We start from the raw sequence: 27,859 nt of genomic DNA on the forward strand, positions 1-27,859 counted from the left end.
GTAAGGTTCTTGTTTGCAAAGCCCTCAGCCACTGAGGACTTAAGAATAAAGTATGAAGAGAGAAAACCCTTCTGAAGAAGAGGCCGAGGAATTTCTCAAGTCCTCACAAGGCGGGCACTGAGCCATATGATTCACAGTAGCATGGGTTGTGAGAGGCCCGCCTCCCCCTCTGCACAGCCAGCCCAGGGGTAGGCACAAGTGACTTGCTTCTCTCTCCACAGGACTTGCCTGTAATTGGCTCAAAATGGGCAGGATTGGTGGTTGGAGGGTGTGTGTATAAGAGGGAGAGCAGGAAGGAGGGAGAGAGAAACACAGAGATACACAGAGAGAGACAGAGACCTGAACTTCAATGAAAGGGCTGGAGACATTTTAGTCCACATGTTAAGCTATTCATGTGCCTGCTGACTTCCTCCTTCGTTCTCCTGAGGCTTTTATTGAATCACCAGCCTTTGGTCCCAGTGGCATATCCCAGAGCAGCAGGGGGGTGGGTGGTGTGAAAATAATAATTATGTCTTATCCATTTGAAGAGCTCTGAGTTACCTCTGGGCCCTTTCTTTTTGTTATTCTGTCTAGTTTCTGGTGGAAAGTGTTATGCTCATTTCCTAGGCTGATGAAGCCCAAGGCTTCCTTGGGTCACTGGGATAACCAAGTGAGATACCAGAGAGGTTGGGGAGAGGGTTAGCGAAGGACTTCCCAGTGCAGGGTTATGCACAGGGATTTGGAAGAATCCTACTGAGTCCTCAGAATTGAGGCCCACAGTGTCTTCCCACATGCTGGGGGTTGGCGAGAGCTTGGGGCTTGACTCTAGCTCAGTCAAGGGAGTTGGACTTGATGTTAGGGCCATTTGGTTGGTTTGGTTGGTTTGGTTGGTTTGGTTGGTTTGGTTTTTGGTTTTTCGAGACAGGGTGTAACAGCCCTGGCTGTTTTGGAACTCGCTCTGTAGCCCAGGCTGGCCTCGAACTCACAGAGATCCGCCTGCCTCTGCCTCCCCAGTGCTGGGATCAGCTGTTTTGTGGGGGGTGAGAGAACAGCTAATGAAAGTAGCAGAAGGAACTGGTTCGTTCTTGGTTACATCTTTAGAGACTCCAATTGTTCAGTGCTCCTAAGTCCCTAGACACTGGCTGCTTCTGGGCTTTCTACCCTCAGTAAGCAGTAGAATTCTTTGTTGACCTTAAAGAGTAAATGTCATTCTCAGAGCTCCAGAGTCTTGGAGTTAGAATCCAGGAATCTGGTTTCAAAAAAGATTCCCAGATAAGGGACAGGTGTAATGGTGCATACCTTTAATCCCAGGCAGAGGCAGAAGGATCTCTGGGTTCCAGGCCAGCCAGGACTACATAGTGAGACCCTGTCTCAGCAACAGCAACAAAAGATTCCCAGGTGATTTTGGTGCATAGCCTAGGGGTAGAAAGAAGCCAGGCTTATTTTCCGATTGAGTCAATGGAGACTCAGCGAGGCGGTGATTCAGCCATGGTCCTGTAGCGAGTGAGCATTGTCTCTGAAGTCTTCTTCCTAGAGTCACATATCAATGTCCTTCAACTCACTCCAAGCTCAGAAAGGAAGCATGGGTTTTAAGAAAGGGACTTAATCCCTTGCCCCTATGTACACAAACACTGGGTGCCTCAGTTTACCTTTCTCTCCTGCTTTTGTGATGACTGACATTTGACTATTGTTAAGTTGGAAGACAGTTGAGGTTCTGGAACTTTGGGCATAGGAAATTTGGTATCAGCAGTGCCCAATGCAAGCCTCCATCCTATCTCAAGGGAAGGGACTTAGAAGTATGTCTATTAAGGCTCATAGACCTAGAAAACATGGAGGTCAGTTCAGCTAGAAGATCTGGTGTCAGCAAAGAAAAGCAAACACAAGGCACTGATTAGAGGCACTGATTAGAGGACCAGTACTGGGGAAGAGTGGAGGGATAAGGCTAGCAAAGGGACTTTGTCCTGAGGGCAAGCAGGCTGGTTGAGGGCTTATTCATGGGGAAGTGATGTGCTTAGGTGCTGGTGTTTCAAAGTTTCATTAAGTGCACATGGAAAATGGATGGAAGGGATTAAGAGTAGAAGTGTATGCTTGCTTTAGCAGCATGTATACTAAAATTGGAATGATACAGAGAAGAATAACATGGCCCTGTGCAAGGATAACAGGCCAATTCAGGAAGCATTAAGCCAGGTGGTGGTGGCTCACACCTTTAGTCCCAGCGCTGGCCTGGAACTACAGAGCCAATTCCAGGATAGCCAAAGCCACTTAAAGAAACCCTGTCTCTTGCCGGGCGGTGGTGGCGCATACTTTTAATCCCAGCACTCAGGAGGCAGAGCCAGGCGGATCTCTGTGAGTTCGAGGCTAGCCTGGTCTCCAAAGCGAGTTCCAGGAAAGGCGCAAAGCTGCACAGAGAAACCCTGTCTCGAAAAACAAAACAAAACAAAACAAAAAGTGGAAGCATGCAGAGGGGACAAACTTGTGAGGGTCATGTATTTTGTGAAAGGTGATGGTAGCGTAGGTTAAAGTTGTAGCAGGTGGAAGGTGGATTGGAGGAACATTTAAGTTCCAACATGGACAAGCCTTGGTAATGGCTGTAGAGGTCAAGAAAGGAGGAAAACTCCAGGATGGTTTGGGGTAGTTTTCTGAAACCAGCTATAGTGAGTGACCTAGTGGATGATAGTGGAGCCATCTACACAAGAGAAGGAGCCAGTTTAGGGGAAAGTGATGGGTTGTGTTTGAGACTCGCCAAGTTTGAGACCTAGGAGGATAGCTAGGTAGTGATGGTCAGCAGACATTGGGATTTAGGGTTATAAATCTCCAGAAAGATTTCTATGTGAGAGATGTTTGGGAGTGTTCACCACCAACATATACCGTAAACCACAAGGTGGCTCTAATGCAGGGTATGAGTCTGAGGTTCTATTGCATCCTTGGAGACAGATGCTGAGGTCAGTAAAGCCACATTCTGATAAGTCTCTTTGTGTGTGGCAGCTTTAAAAACATTTGCATGGGGGAAGAGACATGGCTCAGCGGTTAAGAGCACTGACTGATGTTCCAGAGGACCCGGGTTCAATTCCCAGGGCGGCTGGTGTCTGATCACATCAGGATTTAAAAAAAAAAGCCATTTGCATGGAGCTGAGGCCTATTGCACACACATTGAGAATAGCTGACTTTTGCAAAGAACTCCTGAAAGGCATATCAAACATTACCAGAAAAGTGTTTGGGTGGCCCCTTCCTTGTTTTCCATGGTGAGGGCATCTGAGAGGCCTCAGGAGGTTTGGTTTGGTTTGGTTCCTTGGGGGAAAACAGAGGGGTCTCAGCCTAGGAACAGTGGTGAGCTAGGTGGTGAGGTTTGCAGGATTTTTGGAGAGCCTAGATTTGGGAAACATCTTAGATTCCGTTCCTAGTTAGCTGGAGCTTTTCAATTAAACAACAAAATGTCAAGACTGGGCAGGTGGGCAAAAGGGCTTCCCCAGATTAAAGGAATTGTAAGTTTCCAGTGTAGCTGCATGGCACTCCACTCTTCAACCCTTTCAGATGTCCTATCCAAGGAGGGCCCAGTGAGGGCTCCCTCCTCCCTCCAGAGTGAGTGACAACTAACAGTACCCTACACAGACACAAGCAGTGGCTTTCTGCAGCCAGTTAACTAAATGCCTTAGGCAGATGTGGTGCTGGCCAGACGCTGGCTGGGTGGGGCTAGGACCTGTCTGGAATGAGGGCAGGAAGCATAGCCTGTCGTTGGCTAGCCTCTTGGATTTCAGTTCCTTAATGCAGAGAGAACAGACACCCCTCGAGCCACAGATCCAGCCCTCCAGGGCTCTAGTGTCCAGTTCCTTCAACTTGGAAGGCATTATACCTCCAGAATACCTGGTGTCACGGTTCTAGGGCGTCCACTGACGGGACCTCAGCACTGACGGGACCTCAGCACTGATGGGACCTCAGCACTGACAGGACCTCAGCACTCCCGGACCTGCCATTGGTTCCTTATCCTCACTTCCCGTCTCCCGGCAGCTTTAGCTTCCCCATCTCTAATATGGCTTATCCCATTTGCCTGGGCTATCACATGACAGCCATAAATACCTGGTGAACCTCTAAGAGAGAAAGGTGGGGAAAGGAGGCTGTTTCCTTAACATGTCTGTCGACGGCCTCCAGTGTGCTCAGCTTTGTGAGGTGTGCTGAGATATGTCCCTGTCCTCATGGAGCTCACATCTAGCAGGAAAGACACGCTGCAAGTCATTCCCAGCACAGGTGTTTCAGGGACACCTGGAGAGGAGGCAGGTGACACATTAATGTTCAGACCTGAAGGATAATTAGATGTCCAGAGGTGAGAAGACGTGGGGAAAGAGTTCAAGCTGCAGAACGAACGACATGCGCCAAAGCCCCGGGCGGAAGAAAGCACTTTCGAGGAATAGACAAGAGGCCATTGTGGCTCAAGGATGGGTGTGGGGCAGTGTTCATGAGCTTAGGCCTTTCTTGTTCCTCTTTTCTGGAGTTCAGAGTTCACCCCAAGGCTAGAAGAAGCCTGGCTGGACTATGGAGAGTGAGGGCCCTGAGGATGGAGGGAAACAGAGACTGGAAGCGGACATTGTATGGACTCTAGAGCTACTAAAGGGCCCCTGTCTGCAGGACTTGGGAGTTGGTTGGTTGTGTGGGTTAAGGAGTGGTGGAGAAAGGTCAGTCTGTGACTTGAACCGCTTGGGTGAATGGAGGTGCTTGCTGTTCCTGGAATGGGAAAGGCAAGAGGAGGAGCTAACTGTTGGCTGGGGTAGGGATGTTTATTGTTTTTAGGATACACTGGGTCTTAGGAGCCCCGACGATGTAAGACTTCATCTAGAACAGTGTGCAACAGGCACCAGATGTATCTTCCTGGGCCCCAAAGGAAGGACAGGATGTAAGTCACAGGTGTGTGACTAGAGCTGCCAGAGCACAGTGGGCTATCCCGCTGCCTTTTCCCTTTCGGCTGTCTGCCCCACTTCCTGCCTTATGCTTCACAGTGGCCCTGAAAGGGAAAGGGTTAAGTCGCTGAGCAAAAGTCTGCTCTGGAAAGTGGGAAAGGCGGGACTGGCAGGGCTGGCCCCTGGGAGCTGCAGCTGGCATAGAAGCCCTTCCGCTAGCCCATAAGGCCAGCGCTGCCTGCCGCTGCAGCCGCCCACGCTGCCTCCCTTGCTTTGCCTTCACCTTCTCTGCCCCCCCCCAGCTTCTTCCTGGCTCCCCCAGCCTGGGCCTCCCCACCTAATACATTCCAGGTGTAGGTACAACCCCTCTCACACAGCAGCAAGGGAGGGAGTTAGGGAAGGTGGAAGTCTCTCGGGCTGTGCGTCTTTTAGGGTGAGTTTCCCAGTCTCTGGGACTTTCTCTCTCTGGAGAATGCCTTCCAGGATCTTTGAGCCGTGTCTCTTGCAGTGATGGGGAGAGGCCCCCTCCCAGACCCACGTCTGCTACCTTGGAAAGTTTCCTGTGGTCCTGCTTCTCCGTGCCTCAGTTTTCTTAACTATAAAATGCCCTGCAATCCCACCTCTTAGGGCTATCGTATGGATTAAATGCCACAGGCAAAGCCCAGAGGCCCATTGTAGCCATGTTCAACAGATAGCCCTCGCCTGCCATTTTGCCTGCATCCCTCGGTGACTTCCACGCCCCGTGCAGACCACCTTGTGTCCATCTCCATTCTGACTTGTCCCAATTTCTGTCTTTCCTCTTATATCTATCTGGGTTTCTGAAGGTTTCCTGCCTCCTGCTTCCTTGTCTTTTTCCCAGAATCTTTCTTTATTGAGGTTTGTTTGTTTGGGTTTTGAGACAGGGTTTCGTGTAATCCAGGCTGGCCTTAAACTTACTATGTAGTTGGGCTGGTCTTGAACCCTTGGTCCTTCTACCTCTTGTCTCCCAAGTGCTAGGATTACTGCCATGTACCATCATGCCCAGTTTTCTTTTTATAGCTTTTCCTCTCCTAACTCCTCTGTGTATGCGGTTCTCAGATTGGACCAGGCTTCTAGTGGGCAGGAGGGTGGATGCATTGGTTTTAGGGGGACAGCCCTGGGGTCAAGACAGGGGTCAGAGGGATCATCCCTCTAGTGGCTTTGTCCTCATTGGGAGGGTAATTCCAGCCAGCGTGGCAGCCCCAGCACTGGGTAATTACTGTCCCCAGTGCTCCCAGCTGCAGCTCCACTCCCTTCCCTTCCTGTCCTCTGAAGTCCCCAGCTCCTCCCAGGGGTGGAGCTACCCCCTCTGTCCAGAGAAGACCAGAGGAGGTGGCCAGGCCTTAATAGCAATCAAGCAGATAGAAAAGGGATGGGCCACGTGTGCTCTTCAGTGGCAGTGGTCGGTTCCCCCCCCCTTTCTCTCTCTCTCTCTCTCTCTCTCTCTCTCTCTCTCTCTCTCTCTCTCTCTCTCTCTCTCTCTCTCTATGAATGTGTGTGCGCTTGGCACATGCTTGTGTGCCTGTCCTCTTGACAGTCTTTGTCTCCATGGGTTGTTTTCTGTCTTACTGTTCTTTCTGGATGCGTGTGTCTACGTTTGTCTGTGCATCTGTATATGTGCATGTGGGTCTTTGCATCACTGTGTGCTGTAGATTATGTCATTTGGCTCGGTCTTAGCCCTGGAAGTTTCTGGCTGCTTCTCTGTATGGGTCTGCCTGTCTTATCTGTTTGTGTATCTGCCACTATGCTCCCCTAAGTCAGTGTTCTAAGAGTGTGGCTGGGGTAGCAGATGGGGGTGGCGGCCTGCATCTTTTGGCATTCCCTGCCAGTCCTTCCTATTCTGGAACCTTCTTGCAAACCCAGCACACTCTATCCTTTAGTCACCTGCTTTCATCATCTATACACCTCTCCGGGTATCTATACTTTTGTCCACTTTTCTTGTCTGTAGGACCATTCCGAGTCCATCTGTGTATACAACAAAAACACACCCTATTTGGGACAGCTCAACTTGAAACCACCTCCTTTATAAAGTTGTCTTCTTCCTCCTTCCAAGTATGATTTCCTTCCCAGCTCAGCAAAGCCCCACGGACCGTGCTCTGTGACTACACACAGACACACCTAGGATCCAGCTGCAGCTCAGTTACTCCAGCTGTGGAGCTTCAAGTCAGTTACTTTGCTGCTTTATGCCTCCCTTTCATTTCCTTCCTTCCTGTCCTCCCTCCCTAACTCCTTCCTCTCTTCCTTCCTTTTCCTTTTCTGTCATTTTTTTTTAAATGACACGTTCTCACTGTGTAGGTCTGGCTGTCCTGGAACTCATTATATAGACCAGGCTGGCCTTCAACACAGAGAGCCACCTGCCTCTGCCTCTCCGAGTGCTGGGATTAAAGGTGTGTGTCACCACCGCACCTAGCTGTACCTGTCTCTTTATGTATACAATGGAATTAATAGCTCATAGAGTTATTAGGAGCATGTCACAGGAAAGTGTCAACACGATGCCCGGCCTAGAATAAATGTTCACTAAGCATTTGAATTTCCATACCTCATAGCATCTATTAAATAGCAGCTTAGTGTAGCGCCATTGGTAGTGTGCTTGATTGGCATGCACAAAGCCCTGTGTTGGGCACCCCCCCCCCCAGCACTGCATGAACACCGTGCACTGGTGTCTATCTGTAATCCCAGCACTCTGGAGGTGGAGGCAAGAGGATCACTAGGAGTCCAAGACCAGCCTGGATTACATAGTGAGTTCCAGGCTAGCCTCAGCTACAAAGTGAGACCTTGCCAGAAGAAGAACAAGAAAAGGAGGAAGAGGCTGAGGAGGCTGAGGAAGAAGAGGTCCCTGCTGCAAGGTCAGACATGTACTCTGTAGATGGAGACGGAGATCATAAGCTCAAGGTCATTCTGGACTACATAGGGATTTTTGAGGTCAGTCAAGGCTAGAGACCCTGTCTTAAAAAAAATATGACAGCTTAAGTTCTAGAGAATTCTATATATTCTTCAGTCCTCAAAAGCAGATTTCAATTCAGGGACTGCCTGACAATTATATGAAATAGCTTCCTTGACATTCTAGGTCCAGAAGAGGTTCGGCCCTTTCAAGAGTTGGGACAAGGAGCCTCTAAGGCTGCTACCCAAGGGCCAGAGCATATCAATATAGGGTAAACAGCAGGGCTGGCAAGGTGTTTTAGTGGGTAAAGACACTTGCCTTGAAAGCCTGTTGACCTGAGTTCACCCCCAGAACCCATGTAAAGGGGGAAGGAGAGAACTACCTTCACAAAGTTGTCCTCTGACCCCCTCTATAATAATAATAATAATAATAATAATAATAATAATAATAATAGATTAACAAATTTAAAAAGGTAAACACCACAGGTATAAGAGGCCTAAGTAACAACTTAACATGAGAAGCCGTATGTTTGTTTCAATTGGCCTGCTCCCTTTTTTCGGTTTTTCGAGACAGGGTTTCTCTCTGTGTAGCCCTGGCTGTCCTGGAACTCACTCTGTGGACCAGGCTGGTCTCGAACTCACAGAGATCCACCTGCTGCTGCCTCCCGAGTGCTGGGATTAAAGGGGTGCGCCACCACTGCCTGGCAGCCTGCTCACTAGGGGATTCCATATAAAACTCATGAAATATCGGAAGCTCTGAAATACAGGGCACTGTTCCTGTGAGGATGGAGGGGATGACGGTGTCTGTTGCATTGTGAGGCATGTGCTCTATAGTTTACCTAGTTCCCACCGTTCCCTATTACTTTATCCTGTCTTCTTCTACAGAAAGCTCCTCACTTCACACAAGGGTGCACCCTTTATAGAAAACCCTTCACAAGAAAAAAAGTTCCTCTGTTTTATGGACAAGCTTTCTCCCTTACTGACAGGCCATCTGCTTTATAACGGGTTTCTGTAGAACTCTCCTCACTTACACAATATCTCTCACTTGGAAGAAAGCAGTTCTATTCTACCCAAATTCTTCCTTTTACAGAGGAACCTTAAAAACAACAAAAACAAGGAGGTAGAAGCAGGAAGATCAGGAGTTCGAGTTTGTTCTCGTTTAAGTTTCAGGCCAGCCTGGGCTACATGAGACCCTGTTTCAAAAACAAATAAACAAAAAGTTGAAGGAGGACAGCAGTATACAACTGTAAACCAAGTGTTTGGGAGGTTGAAGCAGGGGAATTATCATGAGTCTGAGGTCAGTCTAGGGTACCAAATGAGTTCTATTTTTTTTGTTGTTGTTTTTTGTTTTTTCGAGACAGGGTTTCTCTGTGTAGTTTTGGTACCTGTCCTGATCTCGCTCTGTAGCCCAGGCTGGTCTCCAACTCACAGAGATCTGTCTGGCTCTGCCTCCCGAGTGCTGGGACTAAAGGCGTGCGCTACCACCGCCCAGCCCAAATGAGTTCTAAACCAGCCTGGGCTATATTAATGAGACCCTGTCTCATAAAAACAAACCAAAACTAAGAATCAAAGAGACCTTTTACAGAAACCTGTTTTGCAGGAGGGTGCAGTCCTTGGGAAGCTCCTTGCTTGGCAGACAGCTCCTGCTTTCTGAAAGTATCTTTGCACTACCGAAATTACCCCATTTTATACAGTCCCCTTTTAGTCAGGAGACTCGTAGACTTCTGAGAAGGAACTGCTGGACTCCCCTTGGGGTTGTTGCTGTAAAGAACACATTTCACAGAGCTGTGTGCTTGCATTTTTCCGAGGGGACGTCTGCTAGACCAAGCACCGTCTGGATGCGGTGCTACCCTGAAGGTGGCCCAAGACAGTGGAGCTGGAGCCCATTCATGTTCATGGGCAGCTGGGAAGGGTTGGGGCAGCTATGCCTTCAGCCTCTCCTTTCTCCCTCCAGCTGGGACTCTTCCTTCTCCTGCAGACCTGGTTGCCCGAAGAGTGCTTTCCTTTTTGTTACTGCTCTGTCTCCTCCACTCCCTCTGTTCTCTTTCTCTGCCCAGCTCCGACCTCAGAAATTCCAGCTCTCCCCAGGCAGCACCTCTTCGCTGGGAAAGACAAAATTTGGGGAGCTATTAAGAGGAGTTTGCATCATCTTTGAGGAGCCCCAACTGCTGGGGCCCTCTCTTACTCTCCCTAGTTCTCACCAGTTTCTCACATGGGCCAGCACACACGCATTGTCCCCAGTTTGCATATGGGAAAGTGAGTCCAGAGCTGTGGAGCTATTCGTCCCAGGTTATCAGAGAGTTAACAGCCAAGGCCCAGTCTGCAGCTCTAATGGTTGTCTTGAGATTAAGCCAAGGCTACAGCTGGGAGAAGGGAGACAGGATGCTGCTGGCCAGGGAAGGAGGGAGAGTTGGCAGCTGAACTTTCCAGAAAGAGATGCGGGAGACGCAGGGTCAGGTTCCAGTGAGAATGGGCCAGAGGAGGAGTCTTTGTCTTCAAATTCAGCTAGAAGGTAGACCTGCTCTGCCATATAAACGCAGAAACATGTCCTAAGGGCACCTGCCAAACAGGCACATGCCAAAGATCAAAACCAATATTTGGAATATTTTGCTATTTTTTCTGTTCTTTGCAGATTTCATACAATGTGTTTTGATCCTCCTCACCCCTCTTCCCTGACTCCCCCCAGAGCCACCCCCTTCCCTATCCACCCAGCTTTCTGTCCTTTTTGATTAACCCCATCAAATCCAATTTGTGCTGCCCATATATTCTTCGATCTGTGGCCTTCCCCTGGAGTATGGTTGATCTACCAGTGACTACAGTCTAAAAGAAATCAGTCTCTCCCTTTTCTAGCAGCTATCCAGCTCATCACCGCCCAGCTCATCTCTGGCTCTTAAAATATTTTTGGCCCCTCTTTTACAATGATCCCTGAGCCTTCCATCTAGCTATCCATCCATCTCATTTAGGGCTGAACACTGCACACTGTCTTGTTCTCTGCACCTTGACTAGTTGTGGGTCTCTGTGTCAATCACCATCTATTAAATACAGAAGCTTTGGCCAGGCGGAGGTGGCACACGCCTTTAATCCCAGCACTCGGGAGGCAGAGGCAGGTGGATCTCTGTGAGTTTGAGGCCACCCTGGTCTACAGAGCGAGATCCAGGAAAGGCGCAAAGCTACACAGAGAAACCCTGTCTCAAAAAACCAAAAAAAACAAAAACAGAAGCTTTGACAGGGTGGTGGTAACTCACACCTTTAATCCCAACACTGGGGAGGCAGAGGGAAGTGGATCTCTCTGAGTTCAAGGTCAGTCTGGTTTACAGAGCAAGGTTCAGGACAGCCGGGACTGTAACACAAAGTAACCCTGTCTCAAATATATATATATATTTCTCTGATGAGGGTTGATAGGTACAGTAATCTGTGAGTACATTGACAAGGATTTAGGAATCAGTTTAATATCATGTCGAATTATTCCCTCCTATGCCCTGCAGTTCCATCACCAATCCTAATTTAACCCTTCATCTTCCATTATTCCCCATTAACCCTTTATATCACTGAGTTCTGTCTCCCTTTGAAAGCCCCCTGCCCTGGCCTCTTATTAATTTCCTAACCACCACAGATATTCCAAAAGAAACTCAGATCTGAAGATTCAAAGCTAGCATTCAGAAGTAAGAGAAAGCATTTGGTGTTTGTCTTTTGGGTTCTGGGTTATCTTACTCAGAATGTTTCTTTCTAGCTCCGTTCATTTACCCATGATTTTCACTTTTCCTAACGACATTCCATTGTGTAAATATACTACATTTTCTTTATTCATTCATCAGTTGATGGACATCTAGGCAGCTTCCATTTCCTGGCTGTTGTGAATAGAGCAGCAATAAGCATGGTTGAGCAAGTGTCTCTACAGTAAGATATAGAATCCTTTGGGTAGATGTCTGAGAGTGATGTAGCTGTATCGTATGGTTGATCTGTTTCTAGGTTTTTGAGGAACCTGCACAAGGATTTCCACAATGGCCTCACCAGTGTGCTCTCCCACCATCAGTGAATCAGTATTCCCCTTTCCCCACACTCATGCCAGCAGATAAGGATCCAGTTTCACTCTTCTACATGCATCTGTCCAGTTTGACTCTTCTGTCTTTTCTCCAGTGTGTATTGTTGGCCTCTTTGTCAAAAATTCAGGTATCTATAGGAGTGTGGGCTTTTATGTGAGTTCTCAATGCCAGTACCATCCTGTTGTTATTACTATACTTTTGTTGTATAACTTGAAGGGTAAGGGTCATTTTTCTTGAGCTGGATCTCAATGGTAAAGCTCTTTGCTAGTGTGTGCTAGGTTACAAAACACACACACACACACACACACATACACACACATACACACACACACACACACACACACACACACACACACACACACACACATGCATGCACCAAAAAAAACAAAAACTAAAACTAAAAAACAAACAAACAACAACAAAAAAAAACAAAAATCATTGCCCTTGTAGCCAGTTGAGGGCCTAGGGGTTGTAGAGGTAAAGTAGAGTGTATACCCCACTTTCACAGCTGAGCTTGGGAGTATGTGGGCAACTCCTAGGATGCTCAGGGTATATGCTTCCTGTCATTGCTAAGAGATAGAGGAATACAGTAGTGGTTGTGTAGTGCATGTTGTGCTGAGCACCCTGCGCACCGATAGGATACATGGGGTGGCTCTGTGGTTCTCTCTGGGTCTTAGATGGCTGTACATAGTTGGCAGATGGTGTATGGGGTATTGTAAGATTTATGATGACTTTATGTGTGAGTGAGAAAAAGTGGGGGCTCTGGTAGAAGCAGAGGTGGAAGGAACAGCACTGGTAGAGCCTTAATGGGGGCGTGGATGTGGGTATATGTGTGTTAGCCAATGTTGTCAATTATCAACCGTAAGAAAAGTAGTCTGGAGAAAACCAATTTAGGATCTAGGTGGGTGGGATGGATGGGGAAGTGGGAAACACTGTGGTTTTCAGAAAGGAGGAAGTGGGTCCTACTCTAGCAGCTCCCCTGAGGGCAGGAATGAGATTTTCTCAGTCTCAGCTGGGGGTCTAGCAGCTGTGAAATACAGTTAGATAACTTACTTAACCAAACTGAGGGAAGCCAGAGACTTCAACAGGGCCATAAAGGCCACAGAGAGCTAGTGAAGATGGGTAGAAGAGAGTTATGGAAAATTCTGCCAGTAGGTTGTGAAGAAGATGCCACCAAGAAAGAGCACGTCTGGGACAAAGCCTACTGAGGGAAAATAGGAGAAACTGAGAAGAAGGAGTCTACAGAAGGAGGAGACAGGGATCTTGAATCTTTTTGCCTTCAGTAGGACCTCACCTTGGCCATACCCAGACTCCGGAACTAAAACCCTGCTGCCCTGTGGACAGGGTTAGGGGTATCCCTTTCAGTAGCCACACTGCTTTTCTATAATACTAGGGTCCTCTCATGTCGCCTGTGGCTTTGGAGAGCACGGTTAGGAAAAGACCCCAGACCAGAAGCAGTCTTCCTGAAAGTCAGCTATTACCTTGTTGTGTGACCTTCAGCTAGTCACCATGTCTCTCTTTGTCTTCATCTCTGCACAAGAAATTGGACATAAAATCTCTGCCTCCCTCATCTGGGACTCCAGGGTATCACTGAGTCTGAATTTCATCCAGCTGTCTATTCTATAGGACTGCTTACAAGGAGGCACAGAATGGAGAGGCAGCCCGTGTAGCTCCCATGTGAGGGTCAGTTGGATAATGAGAGGAGAGAATGGGCCAGGGCAGAGCCCTGGAGAATGATAGGCCACCCCACTCTGAGAAGCAGCAGGGGACATAAGGGCAGAAGCCCCACAAGAGCCCTGCTGCCCCCCTGCTGGCCTGGCGGGGAGGGCTTGCCCAGGGCAGCTCACCTGCTTTGAGGTGTTAAGATCCGGGAAGCAGATGGAGAGCCCTTGGGACCTTGGTACCTGTGTCTATCTGTGGAGGTCTTCGTGGCAGTGTTGTCGAACTTTTCTTTGGGCTGTCAGCTCACAAATAACAACACGGAGACTTCTTATTAATTATGAAAGCTTGGCCTTTAGCTTAGGCTCTTTCCAACTAGCTCTTAGAACTTAATTAACCCGTTTTAAATCTACATTCTGCCATGTGCCTCTTTACCTTTCCTCAAGATGGCATGTCTGACTTCTTCAGAGTTTGACTGGTGTCTCCTGTGTGCCTAGATTCATCTCCCCTTCCTCTCTCTCCCCAGAAGTCCCACCTATTTTCTCCTGCCTAGCTATTGGCCATCCATGTCTTTACTAAACCCATCAGAAGGCGCCGGATACCCCACTGTAACATGGCAGTGTATTTGGCGTGCTGCAGTAGCTCTCTGGCCATCATCATCACTTTCTCTGGCAACTGTGTCTACACTTGTGCCACCCTCCAGGTGACTCATCCTCCTCAACCCTGTGCCCAGAGAGAGGACAGGGCAGGGCCAAGCAAGATGTGCTGAGCTGGGCAGGATAAGCCGCTCTACTGGGCCAGAGGTGAGGAGAAGAACACCCTTTCTATAGGCACAGCCTGGGCCCTGCCCGCTCAGGTGGGAAGGCACAGGAGGAAACTTCACCCAAAGCCAGGGACAGGGTAGAAAAAAACCCACTGGGACCAGGATCTAGAGCACGTGTTCCTTCAGACTGGGAAGGTTCCATGACTACCTGGCCAGTCTGTAGCTGGGATAAGGTCAGGAGCTCAGGGAAGCTGCTGTAGAATCCCTCGGTTCCCTCCAACAACTAAGAGACCTAAAATCCCCTGCGACTCTGTCTGCATGTGTGACCTTGTAAGGGAGGGTATGGATGTCTCAGTGTGTGAAGACAGCATGTGACACTTTGTTTAGAGCAGGAAGAGACAAGTGTCCTGTGTTTTGTGACTATATTTGTGTATATCCTTGAGCTAAGACCCCCAGATACCATGGACATGTTTGTTGCAAGAATGTGACCTATGCTGAGCGGTGGTGGTGCACGCCTTTAATCCCAGCACTCTGGAGGCAGAGCCAGGAGAATCTCTGTGAGTTCGAGGCCAGCCTGGGCTACAGAGTGAGTTCCAGGACAGGCTCCAAGCTACACAGAGAAACCCTGTCTCAAAAAACAAACAAACAAAAAGCCAAAAAAAAAGGAATGTGACCTAGTAAATTATGAAATGTATCCGATTTGTGTCCATGTTTCTGGGTATGTAGTGGCTTATGACCTTATTCTGTTTTGATGGTGTGTGTAGCTTTTTTCTGACCTGGTATAGTGGATCCTATGTGGTTATGATATTTGTTTGTAACTATATTTGTAGGTATTCAAAGACATGTTAATGATATATTTGAAACTCCATGATCCTGTAATGTAATGTACCTTTGTAACTTGGTGAAACTGTGCTCGAGTAATATAGAGTGCTATATAAAGTTATATGACCGCATGTGGTTAAGTGATTTGGTGTAAGACCATAGGACTGTCATTATGTCTTCATTATATGTCTTTGTGACTGTGCTTGACCTTATTATTAATGATTCCATAAGGCTGTGTGATCGTATATGGAATTGTAGCTGCTAGTCTATGAAATTGTGTATGTATGCCCAGGCTTTCAGGAGGGTGAGGGCATGTGTTTGGATGTTCTGCTTCAGCTTCCCAAGTGCTGAGCTCATAGGCATGTACTACTGTGCCTGGTGCTCCAGGAGCTCTTGACTAGTACTCACTCCTTGTCCTCACACCTGATTGCATGCATCTCTCCTACACAGGGCTTTTCATGACTCCCTTCATTACAGAAAAGATGAGCAGCTCTTCGTTCTGGCATCCAAGACTTTCCCATTCATCTCTAGCCCTACCTGACTTCCCTGTTATCTCGGAGGCAACCCCCACAGCCTCCTACCCAACCACAATCACACAAATCCTGTACTCTTTCATTTGGGACATGTGAATTGTGTGTGTGTGTGGGGGGGGGGGGTCCATCATTGTTCCCCAAGCCTAAATCTTCCCTTGTAAGTGTGATCATCATATCCTCTAGGGCCCCAAACTAGGGTTTAGGGGTCCTTATGCTAAGGAAGGAGAAAGTAAGAAAAGGATTCCTCCTTTTCAGAATTTGCTACTTGCTGCTTTAAAGCCGTTCTTGTGCCTGCATTCTGGATACTGGTGGGGGGCGTGGGGGAAGGTGAGGTGGATGTGGAAGTAGAGGAAGGTAAAAAAATTGGTAAGACCCTGAGATTTTAAGAAGCAAAATGTTTACTTATGAAATATAGTTTTACGTGTGTGTGTGTGTGTGTGTGTGTGTGTGTGTGTGTGTGTGTGTGTGCGCGCAATGGGATTGGAACCCAGGCCTTATAAATGCTAAGCAAGTGTTCCATCACTGAGCTAACTCCCTAGTCCAAATTTCATCATGTTAAAGACACTTGGCTCTACAAAACTGTAGACAAGAAAGTTCAGATATTCTTGGGGCTTTAAGAAATGGGATGAGGGCTGGAGAGATGGCTCAGAGGTTAAGAGTACTGACTGCTCTTCCAGAGGTCCTGAGTTCAATTCCCAGCAACCACATGGTGGCTCACAACCATCTATAATGAGATCTGGTGCCCTCTTCTGGTGTGCAGACATACATACAAACAGAACACTGTATACATAATAAATAAATCTTTTAAAAAAAAGAAATGGGATGAAGAAGACAAGAATGGTAGTTTATGCCTATGAGTCTGGCACTTGGGAAGCTAAAGCAAGATTGTCATGAGTTTGAGTCCAGCCTGGGCTACACAGTGAGACCCTGTCTCAAAAAAAAAACAAAAAAATAGCCGGGCGGTGGTGGCACGCGCCTTTAATCCCAGCACTCGGGAGGCAGAGGCAGGCGGATCTCTGTGAGTTCAAGGACATCCTGGGCTACAGAGTGAGATCCAGGATAGGCTCCAAAACTACACAGAGAAACCCTGTCTCGAAAAACCAAAACCAAACCAAAACAAAAACAAAAACAAAAAAATAATAAAATAATTAATAGAATGAAGACTGGCTATATAAACAAGAGATATAGGCACAGACACAAACTTTCGGATATTTACTTCTAACCCAGTTAAATTCCTGAGTTTGGTTTAAGTCCTTAATTATCTACAGACATGCATGGAGTCAATATGCTGATCACAGAGAATAATTATTTCTTGATGAAAATAGCCAGTCTCCACCTTGGCTTGGTTCTCTGTCTAAAGCCTGGGAGAAGGGCTTCCTGGCAAAACTGTGGCCAGTGAAGGGCTCAGAGGAGCCTAGCCCTAGATACCTGCTAAGATATGCTACTTCCTATTTTCCCTTAGGGTAAAATCAGTCACATCATGACCAGTTTCTCTCTTTCTATAGGACTGCACCAGGGAAACCGGATCCTGGTTAAAAGTTTGTCCCTTGATCCTGGCCAGAGTATTGAGCCTCATCCAGAAGGCCCCCAACGACTCCGTTCAGATCCAGGCCCTCCCACTGAAACCCCCGGCCCACGTCCTTCACCACTGAAGCGGGCACCAGGCCCAAAGCCACAGGGTAAGTGCTTCCATTAAGAGCAGAGAAATGTGCCAGAGAGGTGTACAAAAGGAAAGGAGAAATTAATGGTGGCAGAAGAACAGGGAAGTGCCCTTATCTCAAGGGGCAGTGAGTGATACCTATCCGATGGCCAGAAAGGTGTTGCCTGTGGCTTACATATCCTCCTGGGATTTCACCTCAGTCCTGCTCTGTGCCTACCTCAGGTTAAAAAAAAAAAGCGATGGTGGCAGCACCTGCCACTACTCCCAGCATTCAGAAGGTTGAGACAGGATCGCTGTTTTGAGTTTAAGGTCAGTTGGGGCTCTGTTATTAGTGCCATTAGTACCAGGCAAGCTGGGCTGTATAACAAGACTGTCTCAAAAGAGGGATGTAGCTCGATGGAAAAGTGTTTACCTGGCATGCACAAGGTCATGAGTTTGATCTCTAGCACAGAAGAGAAAATTCTGGGGTCTGTGAAATTAGGTATAGCCTGGCTCTGATAACCACGTCTACAACCAGTTCAGTGATAGCTCCATTTCTTCCCCATCCACCATTGCAGTTCCCCCAAAGCCCAGCTACTTGCAGATGTCCCGGATGCTTCCTCCACCTGAGCCCATTCCTCCACCACCATCGCGCCCTCTGCCTGCAGACCCTAGAGTGGCCAAGGGTCTTGCCCCCCGAGCTGAGGCCAGCCCCAGTTCCGCAGCAGTGTCGTCATTGATTGAGAAGTTTGAAAGGTGAGTCTGATCCCTAGAGGACCCTGGGAGGGAAGGGTGGATCTGGGCAGGAAGGGAGAGTTGTAGGAGAGGCCTCTTGGTCAAGCTCATACCCTGCCTCCATGTGTGTCCATCACCCACCTCAGAGAGCCTGTGATTGTCGCCTCGGATAGGCCAGCCCCTGGCCCCTGCCCAGTTCCCCCAGAGCCAGCCATGTTGCCACAGCCACCCCCGCAGCCAACAGTGTCCCAGCTCCCTGAGGGTGAGGCTTCACGCTGCCTGTTCCTGCTGGCTCCTGGGCCCCGGGATGGTGAGAAGGTACCTAACCGGGACAGCGGCATTGACAGCATCAGCTCGCCATCCAACAGTGAAGAGACCTGCTTCGTCAGTGATGACGGGCCCCCCAGCCACAGCCTCTGTCCTGGGCCTCCTGCCCTGGCTAGTATGCCAGTTGCTTTGGCCGACCCCCACCGGCCTGGCTCCCAGGAGGTTGACAGTGACCTGGAAGAGGAAGACGAGGAGGAGGAAGAGGAGGAAGAGAAGGAAAGAGAAATTCCAGTGCCCCCACTGGAGAGACAGGAGTCTGTGGAGGTACTGACCTATGTTACCCAAGAGGGAGGACCATGCAGAGAAAGAAGAGCCAGGCATTTGTGCTTGGTTCTTCCCCCAGCCTGGTATTTCTCAAAACAGGGCATTGCTTCCATTTAGTCTACTTAGCACTCCTGGTTTCCCAGTCTCCCAGATGACTGTGACCACCAAGGTGGCCATGCCTCATTCTAAATGCCTGTTAGGAAGGTGGTTTCATTTTCATCAGAGAACCACTAATGAACCTCAGGTTTTTTGTGACCCTGTAGCTGTGTGACACTGGGGATGTCTCTTTCCACGCCTCACCACAGGCCTCAGTTTCCTTGTTTGTATGACAGAAACTCTCTCATGCTGGAGAGACTTCTCAGCAACTGGAGGAGGGGCAGAGAGCCAGAGCCCCAGTGGGGCCTGGAGCCCTCGGTGGTTAGGAGCACTTCCCATGCCCTGTCTACCTAATGTTTCTTCACAAGGTATCCTTGCACTCAAGTAAGATCTCAGCCAGAATAGCTACCTGCTTGGCCAGAACCAAGCTCGTGTGGGGCCAGGGAGTGCTGAGATGGAGCGACACTCAGCAAGTGTGGAGCCGCAAACCAAGTGAGCCGACAGGCATAATCTTAGCCATTTTTATATTTCTGTGCCTTTCTCACACCCCACATACTCAGCAAGCCTTTGCTGACAGTGAGCTCAATGAGGGAAGAAATAGCTGATATTTAGAGACTGTAATCTGCAGTCTGTTCTGTTTTTATTTATAGGAAATCTTTTAGGATTGGGAGTGCGGCTTAGTGTGGAGCATTTGCCCAGCATGCATGAGGCCCCAAGTTTAATCCCCAACATTGCAATAATTAAATTAAAATAAATGAAATTGTCTCCATTACAAATGGACATAGGCTCTGTTATTATCTGTCTTTATAATGGGACTCTTAAATACAGAAATAATTAGACAACTCACGCATGCAAGTGAATGATAGACTAGGATTTGAACCCAGGAAGTCAGACTTCCTAGTTCTCATGTTTAACCACCAGACTATGCTCAATGAGTAGAGAAAGCAGAGGAGTGGGTATATGAGTGTCTGCATGAGGGAGTTCATGTCTTCAGAATTGAGGGGCAAGCTTTACGACTGACTAGGAGCCAAGGATGAAGCTCCAGGAAGCTTTATGAATCAGATTGGGGTTATCTCAGGGTGGCACTAAGGTCAGAGCATCATGTGCCCTCTCTGGGGAGCCAGGCATGATGACATTGCCTGGAGTCCAGCTACTGGGGAAACTGATGTAGGAGGGTCACTTCAGTCCAAGAGTTTGAGGGTACCCTGAGATACACAACAATACCTGATAAGAGAATGGGAGGGATGAGGGGGGGGGAGAAAATGGATAGAAGGAGCCGGGGTTAGGGTGGAGATGATGTTTCAAGGGTCACTTCTCCTTTCCAGCTGACTGTACAACAGAAGGTGTTCCATATTGCCAATGAGCTCCTACAAACCGAGAAGGCCTATGTTTCCAGGCTTCATCTCCTGGATCAGGTAAATGGCCCCTCTGGGGTCCCAGGGCCCTAGGATGTGGTAGGTAGGTTCCACAGAGGAAATGATAGGGCCTGAGCCTAACTCTACCATTAGGAGCAGAATCCAGAAGTGGTAAGGTCTCTGGCTGACCTTGAAGCCAATTCTGATTATGTTTACAAGTTTAAGCCTCACTCCTAACTCTTAACAGATGTGTACCAGCCCTATGATTGTGACCCTGACACTGCTCACTTTTCCCCACATCTTGAATTTAGCCCTCCTCATGGACCTCATTCTGACTCGTGACTCTCTTCTTGACCCTGTATCCACTAGAATCCCTGAGGGTAGGGATCTTTTGTTTTCTCTGTTCCATCCTAGCCTTCACAACAGTACTTTACACAGTAGACACTCATAAATATTTGTTAAAATAAAGGGATCTAATTCCAGCTTTCTCTCTGAACCTGGATCGGCCTCTGATCTTGCTCCAGGTCCTAACTTGGCATTGTTTCAGTTCCTAACTCCAGGTCCTAATCTTGGTGACCCACAGTTCTCTCCGTTCCCACTCTCCTCAGTCTCAAGACCAGGACTGATCTCAGAAATGCGCAGAGCTGCCCACAAATACTGCCCTTACCTGCAAGCTGCCCCTTTCCCAGCTGAGCTCTAGTCTCAGTTGGGCTGAGCACCTCTGCCTTGCTCCACAGGTGTTCTGTGCCCGGCTGCTGGAAGAAGCTCGGAACCGCAGTTCCTTCCCTGCTGATGTTGTCCACGGCATCTTCTCTAACATCTGCTCCATCTACTGCTTCCACCAGCAGTTCCTGCTGCCTGAGCTAGAGAAGCGCATGGAGGAATGGTGAGGGACTCCAGAGCCAGACTCAGGCTGCCTATTCTGGCATCAACTTGTATGCTAAGCGCAGATGTATACATGGGATTTCATTCCTGGGCTGGGGATGTAGCTCAGTAGCAGAATTCTTGCATAGAGTATGAAAGGCCCTGGAGTCCATCCCTGGCATCATGAAAATAAGTTCATCTTTTTTTTGGGGGGGGGTGGTATGGGGGTGTGTTTCTATACAGGGTTTCTCTGTGTGTAGTCCAGGCTGTCCTGGCACTCACTCTGTAGCCCAGGCTGGCCTCAAACTCAGAGATCCGCCTGCCTCTGCCTCCCAAGTGCTAGGATTAAAGGCATGTGCCACCACCACCTGTTGAAAATAAGTTCATTCTTACCTGCCTTCTTTTCTACAAAAAAAGGCACCATGTCTGCCTTCTAGGTCCTCACAATCTAATGTGGAACATAAACCAGGATCTAGAATGCTACAACAGAATAGCAGAGTCCTCTCGAGTATGAGAAGACTCATGAGATGGCTCCATTGGTAGAGGTGCTTGCTGCTGGCAAGCTGAGTCCAATCCCTGGAACCCACAGAAAGATGGAAGGAAAGAAGTGGCTCCAGAAAGTTGTCCTTTGACACTCACACATGCTGAGTGTGCCCACATTCCCCCGCTCTGTGTCTGTCACACACACACACACACACACACACACACACACACACACACACACACACACCCACTCATCATCATCAAATTTAAGACAAAAAAAGAATGTTGAGATTTAGCTGTTACAGTATTGTATGCCTATAATCCCAGCTCTATAGAGTCTGTGGCAGATCAATGAATTTGAGGCCAGCCTAGGCTACATAATGAGACTCCATCTCAAAAACAAAACAAAACAACAACAACAACAAAAACAGCAAAAAGAATGAGTTTAAGAGCTAAAATGAGCCATGCATGGTGGCGCACGCCCTTAAGTCCCAGCACTTGGGGAGATAGAAGCAGGTGGATCTCTGAGTTCAAGCCCAGCCTGGTCTACAGAGTGAGTTCCAGGACAGCCAGGGCTACACAGAGAAACCCTGTCTTGAAAAAACAAATAAATAAAAAGAGCTAAAATGGCTAGCTTCAACTTCTGCCTCTGCTGCTTGCTAAATTTAAGCAAGTTTCTTAAGGTGCTGTGCCTTGGCTTCTTCATCTTTATTCATTTTTTTTTGTTTTTGTTTTTGTTGTTATCGAGACAGGGTTTCTCTGTGTAGCTTTGGAGCCTGTCCTGGAACTCACTTTGTAGACCAGGCTGGCCTCGAACTCACAGAGATCCTCCTGACTCTGCCTCCCCAGTGCTGGGATTAAAGGCGTGCACCACCACTGCCTTGCACATGCTAGGTAAGTGGGCTATACTCAAGCCTTCCTTGTCTTTAAAATAGGGATGATAATAATGGCCTACCTTGTAGCTTTATTTTAAGAATTAAATGTGTTAATACATGTTCAGAGATTACCAAAATTTCTGGCATGTAAGTGTTTGAAGATTATGAGCTGCTGTTCTTTTGTTCTGTTTTGAGACAGGGTCTCACTATGTAGATCAGGCTGGCCTAGATCTCACAAAGATCCCCCTGCCTCTGTCTCCCAAGTGCTAGTATCAAAGGTGTGCACTACCATGTCTGGCCTGAGCTGGTGTTCTTATCAGTGCCATGGTAAAGGTGAGAATGGGAGACTGGGGATGCAGACAAGTGGCCGAAGCCTAGCCTAGGAGTAAGAGAGTGATTCAAGGGGATGCGAATGCCCAAGAGCAGGCCAGGGTTAGGGACTGACTGGCCTTCAGCTTCTCCTCTTCCAATCTATAGTGTCTGCACCACCTGCTTGAATGGTCTTCCCAAACAACAACCAAACTACCTGCTTAAAATTGTCTCCATGTTCCCTACACTCACAGGATAAAGTGGGCCTCCCCCCCCCCCCCCCGCTTTTTTTTTAAGATTTATTTATTATGTATACAGTGTTCTGTCTGCATGTATGCCTGCAGGCCAGAAGAGGGCACCAGATCTCATTGCAGATGGTTGTGAGCCACCATGTGGCTGCTGGGAATTGAACTCAGGACCTTTGGAAGAACAGCTGGTGCTCTTAACTGCTGAGCCATCTCTCCAGCCCATGCCTCTCTTATAAAGCTGTGGCTGCAGAGGGCTAGCATAAATCCCAGTTCCCATATCTCCCTTACCATCCTGTGACCTGAAATCTTCTTGGTCTCTCACATCACACTGTGGCCAAGAAGAGTTCAGCAAAACCTGGTTACTTTTCCTACCCTACAAGGCAGTAAAGTTCTCAGGGCTTGACTGGGTATGGCTCAGCACCGTGTCCCTGGCACTACGCAGCTCAAGACTGGGCACGGATCAATGATCAGTGTATGAGTGGCCTTTACAGTATGGCAAGAGTGGGTGTTCCAGGGTGGTTTAGTTTCTGGTACTTAAGCAGGACAGTTGGGCCGGGTGTTACCCAGGCTGCAGCCAAGAATCAAGCTGAGTCTCTCAGCTTCCTTGGCCTGTCATATAAGCAGCATTTCCAAAGAAGTAAGCCAGTTGAAAAATGGCTTTCTTCCTGAGGCTGGAGACTTGTGGGAGGATCAGTGGGACCATGTCAGCCCCTGCTTCTACTCTAGGGACCGCTATCCACGCATTGGTGACATCCTTCAGAAGTTGGCACCTTTTCTCAAGATGTATGGCGAGTATGTGAAAAACTTCGACCGGGCTGTAGAGCTGGTCAACACATGGACAGAGCGCTCTACCCAGTTTAAAGGCATCATCCATGAAGTGCAGGTGAGAGCTGAAACTGGATGAAACACGCTACAGCAGGGACCTGGGGGAGGTCTTGTAGCGGACCTGAGCTTTTCTGTTTCTGTTGTAGAAGGAAGAAGCCTGTGGCAACCTGACCTTGCAGCACCACATGCTGGAGCCTGTGCAGCGGATCCCCCGCTATGAGCTTCTTCTCAAGGACTATCTGTTAAAGCTGCCTCATGGCTCCCCGGACAGCAAGGATGCCCAGAGTGAGTGTGCGCCCCTAGGCCTTCCCTACTTTCCCCATACTGGTAGCTCTAGGCCAGCCATCTGAGGCAGGACTTCACATTTCATTCACAGGGTTGGCCTTCCAACGTTGTGTAATTAAAATCCCAGAATAGAATCTCTAAACTGAAGGACCTACATTGAGGCTCTGTGGTGAGATTTCAGGATGAACCTCCAAGTGCATTACTCTACCTTGTTTCCTAGAAAGAACCCAGTTAGGAACTTCTGGCTGGAACTATACAGTCTAAGGGGCATGCCCAGTATGACCCTCTCAGGAGGCCATGCATTTCTTAGGCTGAACTCAATAGTCATCTCTGGATGAGGTTGTATTGGAGTGCAAAATGAAAGGGAGCTTAAATCTCCAGGGCCAAGCCCGTGTCACGAATTCTCCATATAGTCAGACTTCTGATTTTCCATCCTCCAGAGTTAGAGCTCCACTTGGGGCCCACTGGCCATTCCCAAGAATGAGCCTCCCTAAAGAATTTCAAGCCTAAAAAAAAAAGAATTTCAAGCCTGACCGGAAGCCCGATAATTGCCTTTCTAGTACTGAGTGTTCCAGACTTCGTGTCCCCATGTTTTGTGCCTCTCAGGTTTGGATCTCCAGGTCTCCATTCACTGAACCACTAGAAAAGCGTTCAGTTTAGATTCCTTCCATATTCACCCCATGTACAGGGCCAGAGCCCAGTTAGAACTCTGGAGTCCAGCCCATTTGCTCTTCCTTAAGCCCATACTTCCATCTCTTCATCGTTAACAAAGCAGCTAAGTGTTTGTGCACTGTTCTAGGCACAGGGAGCTGAGCCAAATAAATGAGGTCCTTGACTCAGGGAGACCCAATAAACCAATGTGACAGGTACACAGCAAAGTATCTGCCCGGTGCTAAGCGTGACTTGGAGAAGTAGAAGAGAGTGATGTAACAGCACCTAGGCAGTCTACTTTAAATGGGTCACTTCTATGCAGGGAAGATGGCTGAACCAAAACCTGAATAACGAGAAAGATGCCACGGGCCAAAGGGAGGGGAATGTTCCAGGCAGCTGCAGTAGCAAATGTAGAGTTCCCAATGGTTCCCAAAGCAGGGGGAGATGGGCAAGCTGGTAGAGGTAGGTGTCTCTCTATGACAACAAGAAGGCCAGCATGACCTGAGCATGACAGGGAAGGGCAGAATGATAGAAGAGAGGTTGGTGGAGCAAAGCTTTGGAGGCTGAGATGAGGTGATTGATTTATTCTGAGTGCAGTGGATAGTCATAGGAAGGTCATGGTTAGGATTAACTGAAGAGTAGAAGAAGGAGCCAGGAAATCTATAAACAGGGCTTTGCAATAAATACTCTTGAGTGACAGCAGCTGGTTTGGATGAAGATAGTAGCAGAAGTGATGAGAAGTGGTTCCATTCAGTGTATATTCTATTTGGAAGTGGCTGAAAAGTCTAGGATACCATGGATAGAGAGATAGCTCTGTGGTTAAGAGCATATACCGCCTTATATACCCAAGTTTAGTTTCCAGCGCCCACACCCAAGCAGCTGGCGAGCACTGGTAACTCTAGCGCCAGTGGGATCAGATGCCCTCTTCTGGACTCCATGGGCACTTCCGTACACACGTGCACACACAATGAAAACATAAATCATTTAAAAAAAGAATGATGGTTCTTGCTGGGTGTGGTGATGCAGCTGGGAGGCAGAGGCAGGAGGCTCGTGAGTTTGAGGCCAACTTAGGCTGCATCATGAGAGCTGTTTGAATGATAGTTCTTGAGATAGACTGCTCAGTGAGCTGTGGGGATAGACAGATGAGTCGAGAATTCCAGGGAGGGATCTGAATGTCATTAGTCCATGGTTAGTATTCAAAGCCATGGTACAAGTGGGACTTGCCAAAGGGAGTGGAATATAAATTGAAGGGGAAATGGAGGCCGAGCTTCAGAGCTCAGGAAGGTGGGATCAGCAAAGGAGATGAAGAAGCAGGCAGAAGGGGGCAGGGAAACAGAAAGCATGCACATCACAGGGATGGGGAGCGAACGGTTGGGTCCTGTGCTATGCACACTTCCCGAACCCTTTACTGCGGGCACTTCGCTACCCAGCCTGGACCTCTGAGTAGAGCTAGACCTCTAGAAAGTTTGGTAACTAAGCTCCGCAAACAGACAGCTGCATACTAAGTACCGTGTCCTTCTCCCAAATAAGAGTACCACTGAGGTGCCATAGTAAGCCATAAATCCTCAACTTCAGGGCTGGAGAGGTGGCTTAGCGGTTAAGAGCACTGACTGCTCTTCCAGAGGACCTGGGTTCAATTCCCAGCAACTACATGGCAGCTCATAACAGTCTGTAACTCCAAGATCTGACACCTTCACTCAGACATACATGCAGACAAAACACTAGTGCACATAGAATAAAAATAAATAAATTATTTTAAAAAAATCCTAATCCTCAAGAAAGTGTTTTCCAGCTGGGCAGTGATGGCGCACAGCTTTAATTCCAGCACCCAGGAGGCAGGTGTTATGAGTTCAAGACCAGCTTGGTCTACAAAGTGAGTTCCAGGACAGCCAGAGCTGTTACACAGAGAAACCCTGTCTCAAAAAACAAAACAACAAAAACAAAACAAACAAACAAAAAGTGCCTTCTAGGCCAGGTACTGTGGTGGCACATGTTTGAAATCTTAGCTACTCTGGAGGCCAAGACAGGGGAATTGACTACCTGGGCTACAAGGTAAATCCAAAGCCAACCTGGAGAGCTAAAACTTAGTAAGGAAAAAAGTAGGGGCAGGCATGTACTTAGCCGTGGAGCACTAGCTAGCATGTGTGAGGCCCCAGGTTAAATCTCCAGTAATTCCAATAAAAAAAACCCTAAACCCAGCTGGATGGGGTGGCACACACTTTTAGTCCCAGCACTTGGAGGCAGAGGTAGGTGGGTCCAAGGCCAGCCTGGGCTACAGAGTGAATTCCAGGACAGCCAGGACTACACTGAGAAACCCTGTCTCGAAAACAAAAACACCAACACCTAGACCCCCAAACCAAACCAAACAATACAACATAAAACCATGTGTGGTTTCCAGCAAACCTCAGCTTCATTTTTCTCACAGTGTTGTTGCCTGCCTCATAGAATTGATTTGAAGTGCTGAATCGAGTTCAAATTGTGGGCACGGTACCTGGCACATGGCAAAGACTCAATAAACATTAGCTATTTTCTTTTCTGGAGCTGAGGACCGAACCCAGGGCCTTGTGCTTGCTAGGCAAGCGCTCTACCACTGAGCTAAATCCCCAGCCCCTTCATTAGCTATTTTTGATGGTTAATGTCATCCATACTGCATCAGCCACCAGGATGAGTTTATTGACTTCAGTTTCCTGTTCTGTACAGCCTCAATCTTATCTGAGTCTCTAGAACAAATCTCAGTGTTCTCTATATTGACTGCAAATGTGAGCCCTCCCCCCAACACACACACACACACACACACACACACACACACACACACACACACACACACACACACAAGCTTCGTATGATGGCTTTTGGAGCTGTTTTAAGTGAGGACCTCTGACTGAGAGCCAGCTAAGATTTGTGCACTGTGCTCCCCAGCTCTCTATTTTATGTTTCAAAGTAAAATCTATAAGCTGAGCCCCACTGAGTCATCTTTCTGGTTCTGCTGATTGACTCCCCTACTTTTATGTCCCAGACTAAACTCGAGAACCTGGACTCAATTCCCAAACTGCCTGCTTGGGACTGCTGCCCTCAACTACCTACTTACACTAAGCCCAAGACTGAACTTCGAGACTGAGACCCCAGGCTTCCAAGCCCAGCCTAGGCCCCACTAAAGCTTCTAGCTTCAGACTAACATCCCCACAACCAACTGTACACATGTACAACAGAGACTGTACACATGGGATTCCTGGTTAGGTTGATCTGTTTCCTGCATGGTACATCACTACACAGGTCCTGATAGCAAACACAGCCGCCAGTCTGAGCCCAGCCACGTA

General features: G+C 48.2%; 1 protein-coding gene and 1 non-coding gene across 2 annotated transcripts in view; both read left to right on the forward strand.

Moving 5' to 3' along the window:
* Positions 1 to 27,859, forward strand: part of Fgd1 (FYVE, RhoGEF and PH domain containing 1) — a 44,076-nt gene that overhangs the window by 3,297 nt on the left and 12,920 nt on the right. Inside the window, exons 2-8 of the mRNA XM_052757876.1 lie at positions 17,092 to 17,265; positions 17,804 to 17,981; positions 18,107 to 18,551; positions 19,973 to 20,062; positions 20,740 to 20,888; positions 23,508 to 23,664; positions 23,753 to 23,891. Of these exons, the coding sequence (XP_052613836.1) occupies positions 17,092 to 17,265; positions 17,804 to 17,981; positions 18,107 to 18,551; positions 19,973 to 20,062; positions 20,740 to 20,888; positions 23,508 to 23,664; positions 23,753 to 23,891 (1,332 nt within the window). The remainder of the gene's footprint in view (positions 1 to 17,091; positions 17,266 to 17,803; positions 17,982 to 18,106; positions 18,552 to 19,972; positions 20,063 to 20,739; positions 20,889 to 23,507; positions 23,665 to 23,752; positions 23,892 to 27,859) is intronic.
* LOC128117944 (U6 spliceosomal RNA) lies at positions 2,064 to 2,169 on the forward strand. The gene has a single exon (XR_008220956.1). It is a non-coding gene; the product is annotated as a U6 spliceosomal RNA (small nuclear RNA).

Source organism: Peromyscus californicus, unplaced genomic scaffold, assembly GCF_007827085.1.
Source record: "Peromyscus californicus insignis strain IS unplaced genomic scaffold, ASM782708v3 Scaffold_10__1_contigs__length_136768540, whole genome shotgun sequence".
NCBI classification, from domain to species: Eukaryota; Metazoa; Chordata; class Mammalia; order Rodentia; family Cricetidae; genus Peromyscus; species Peromyscus californicus.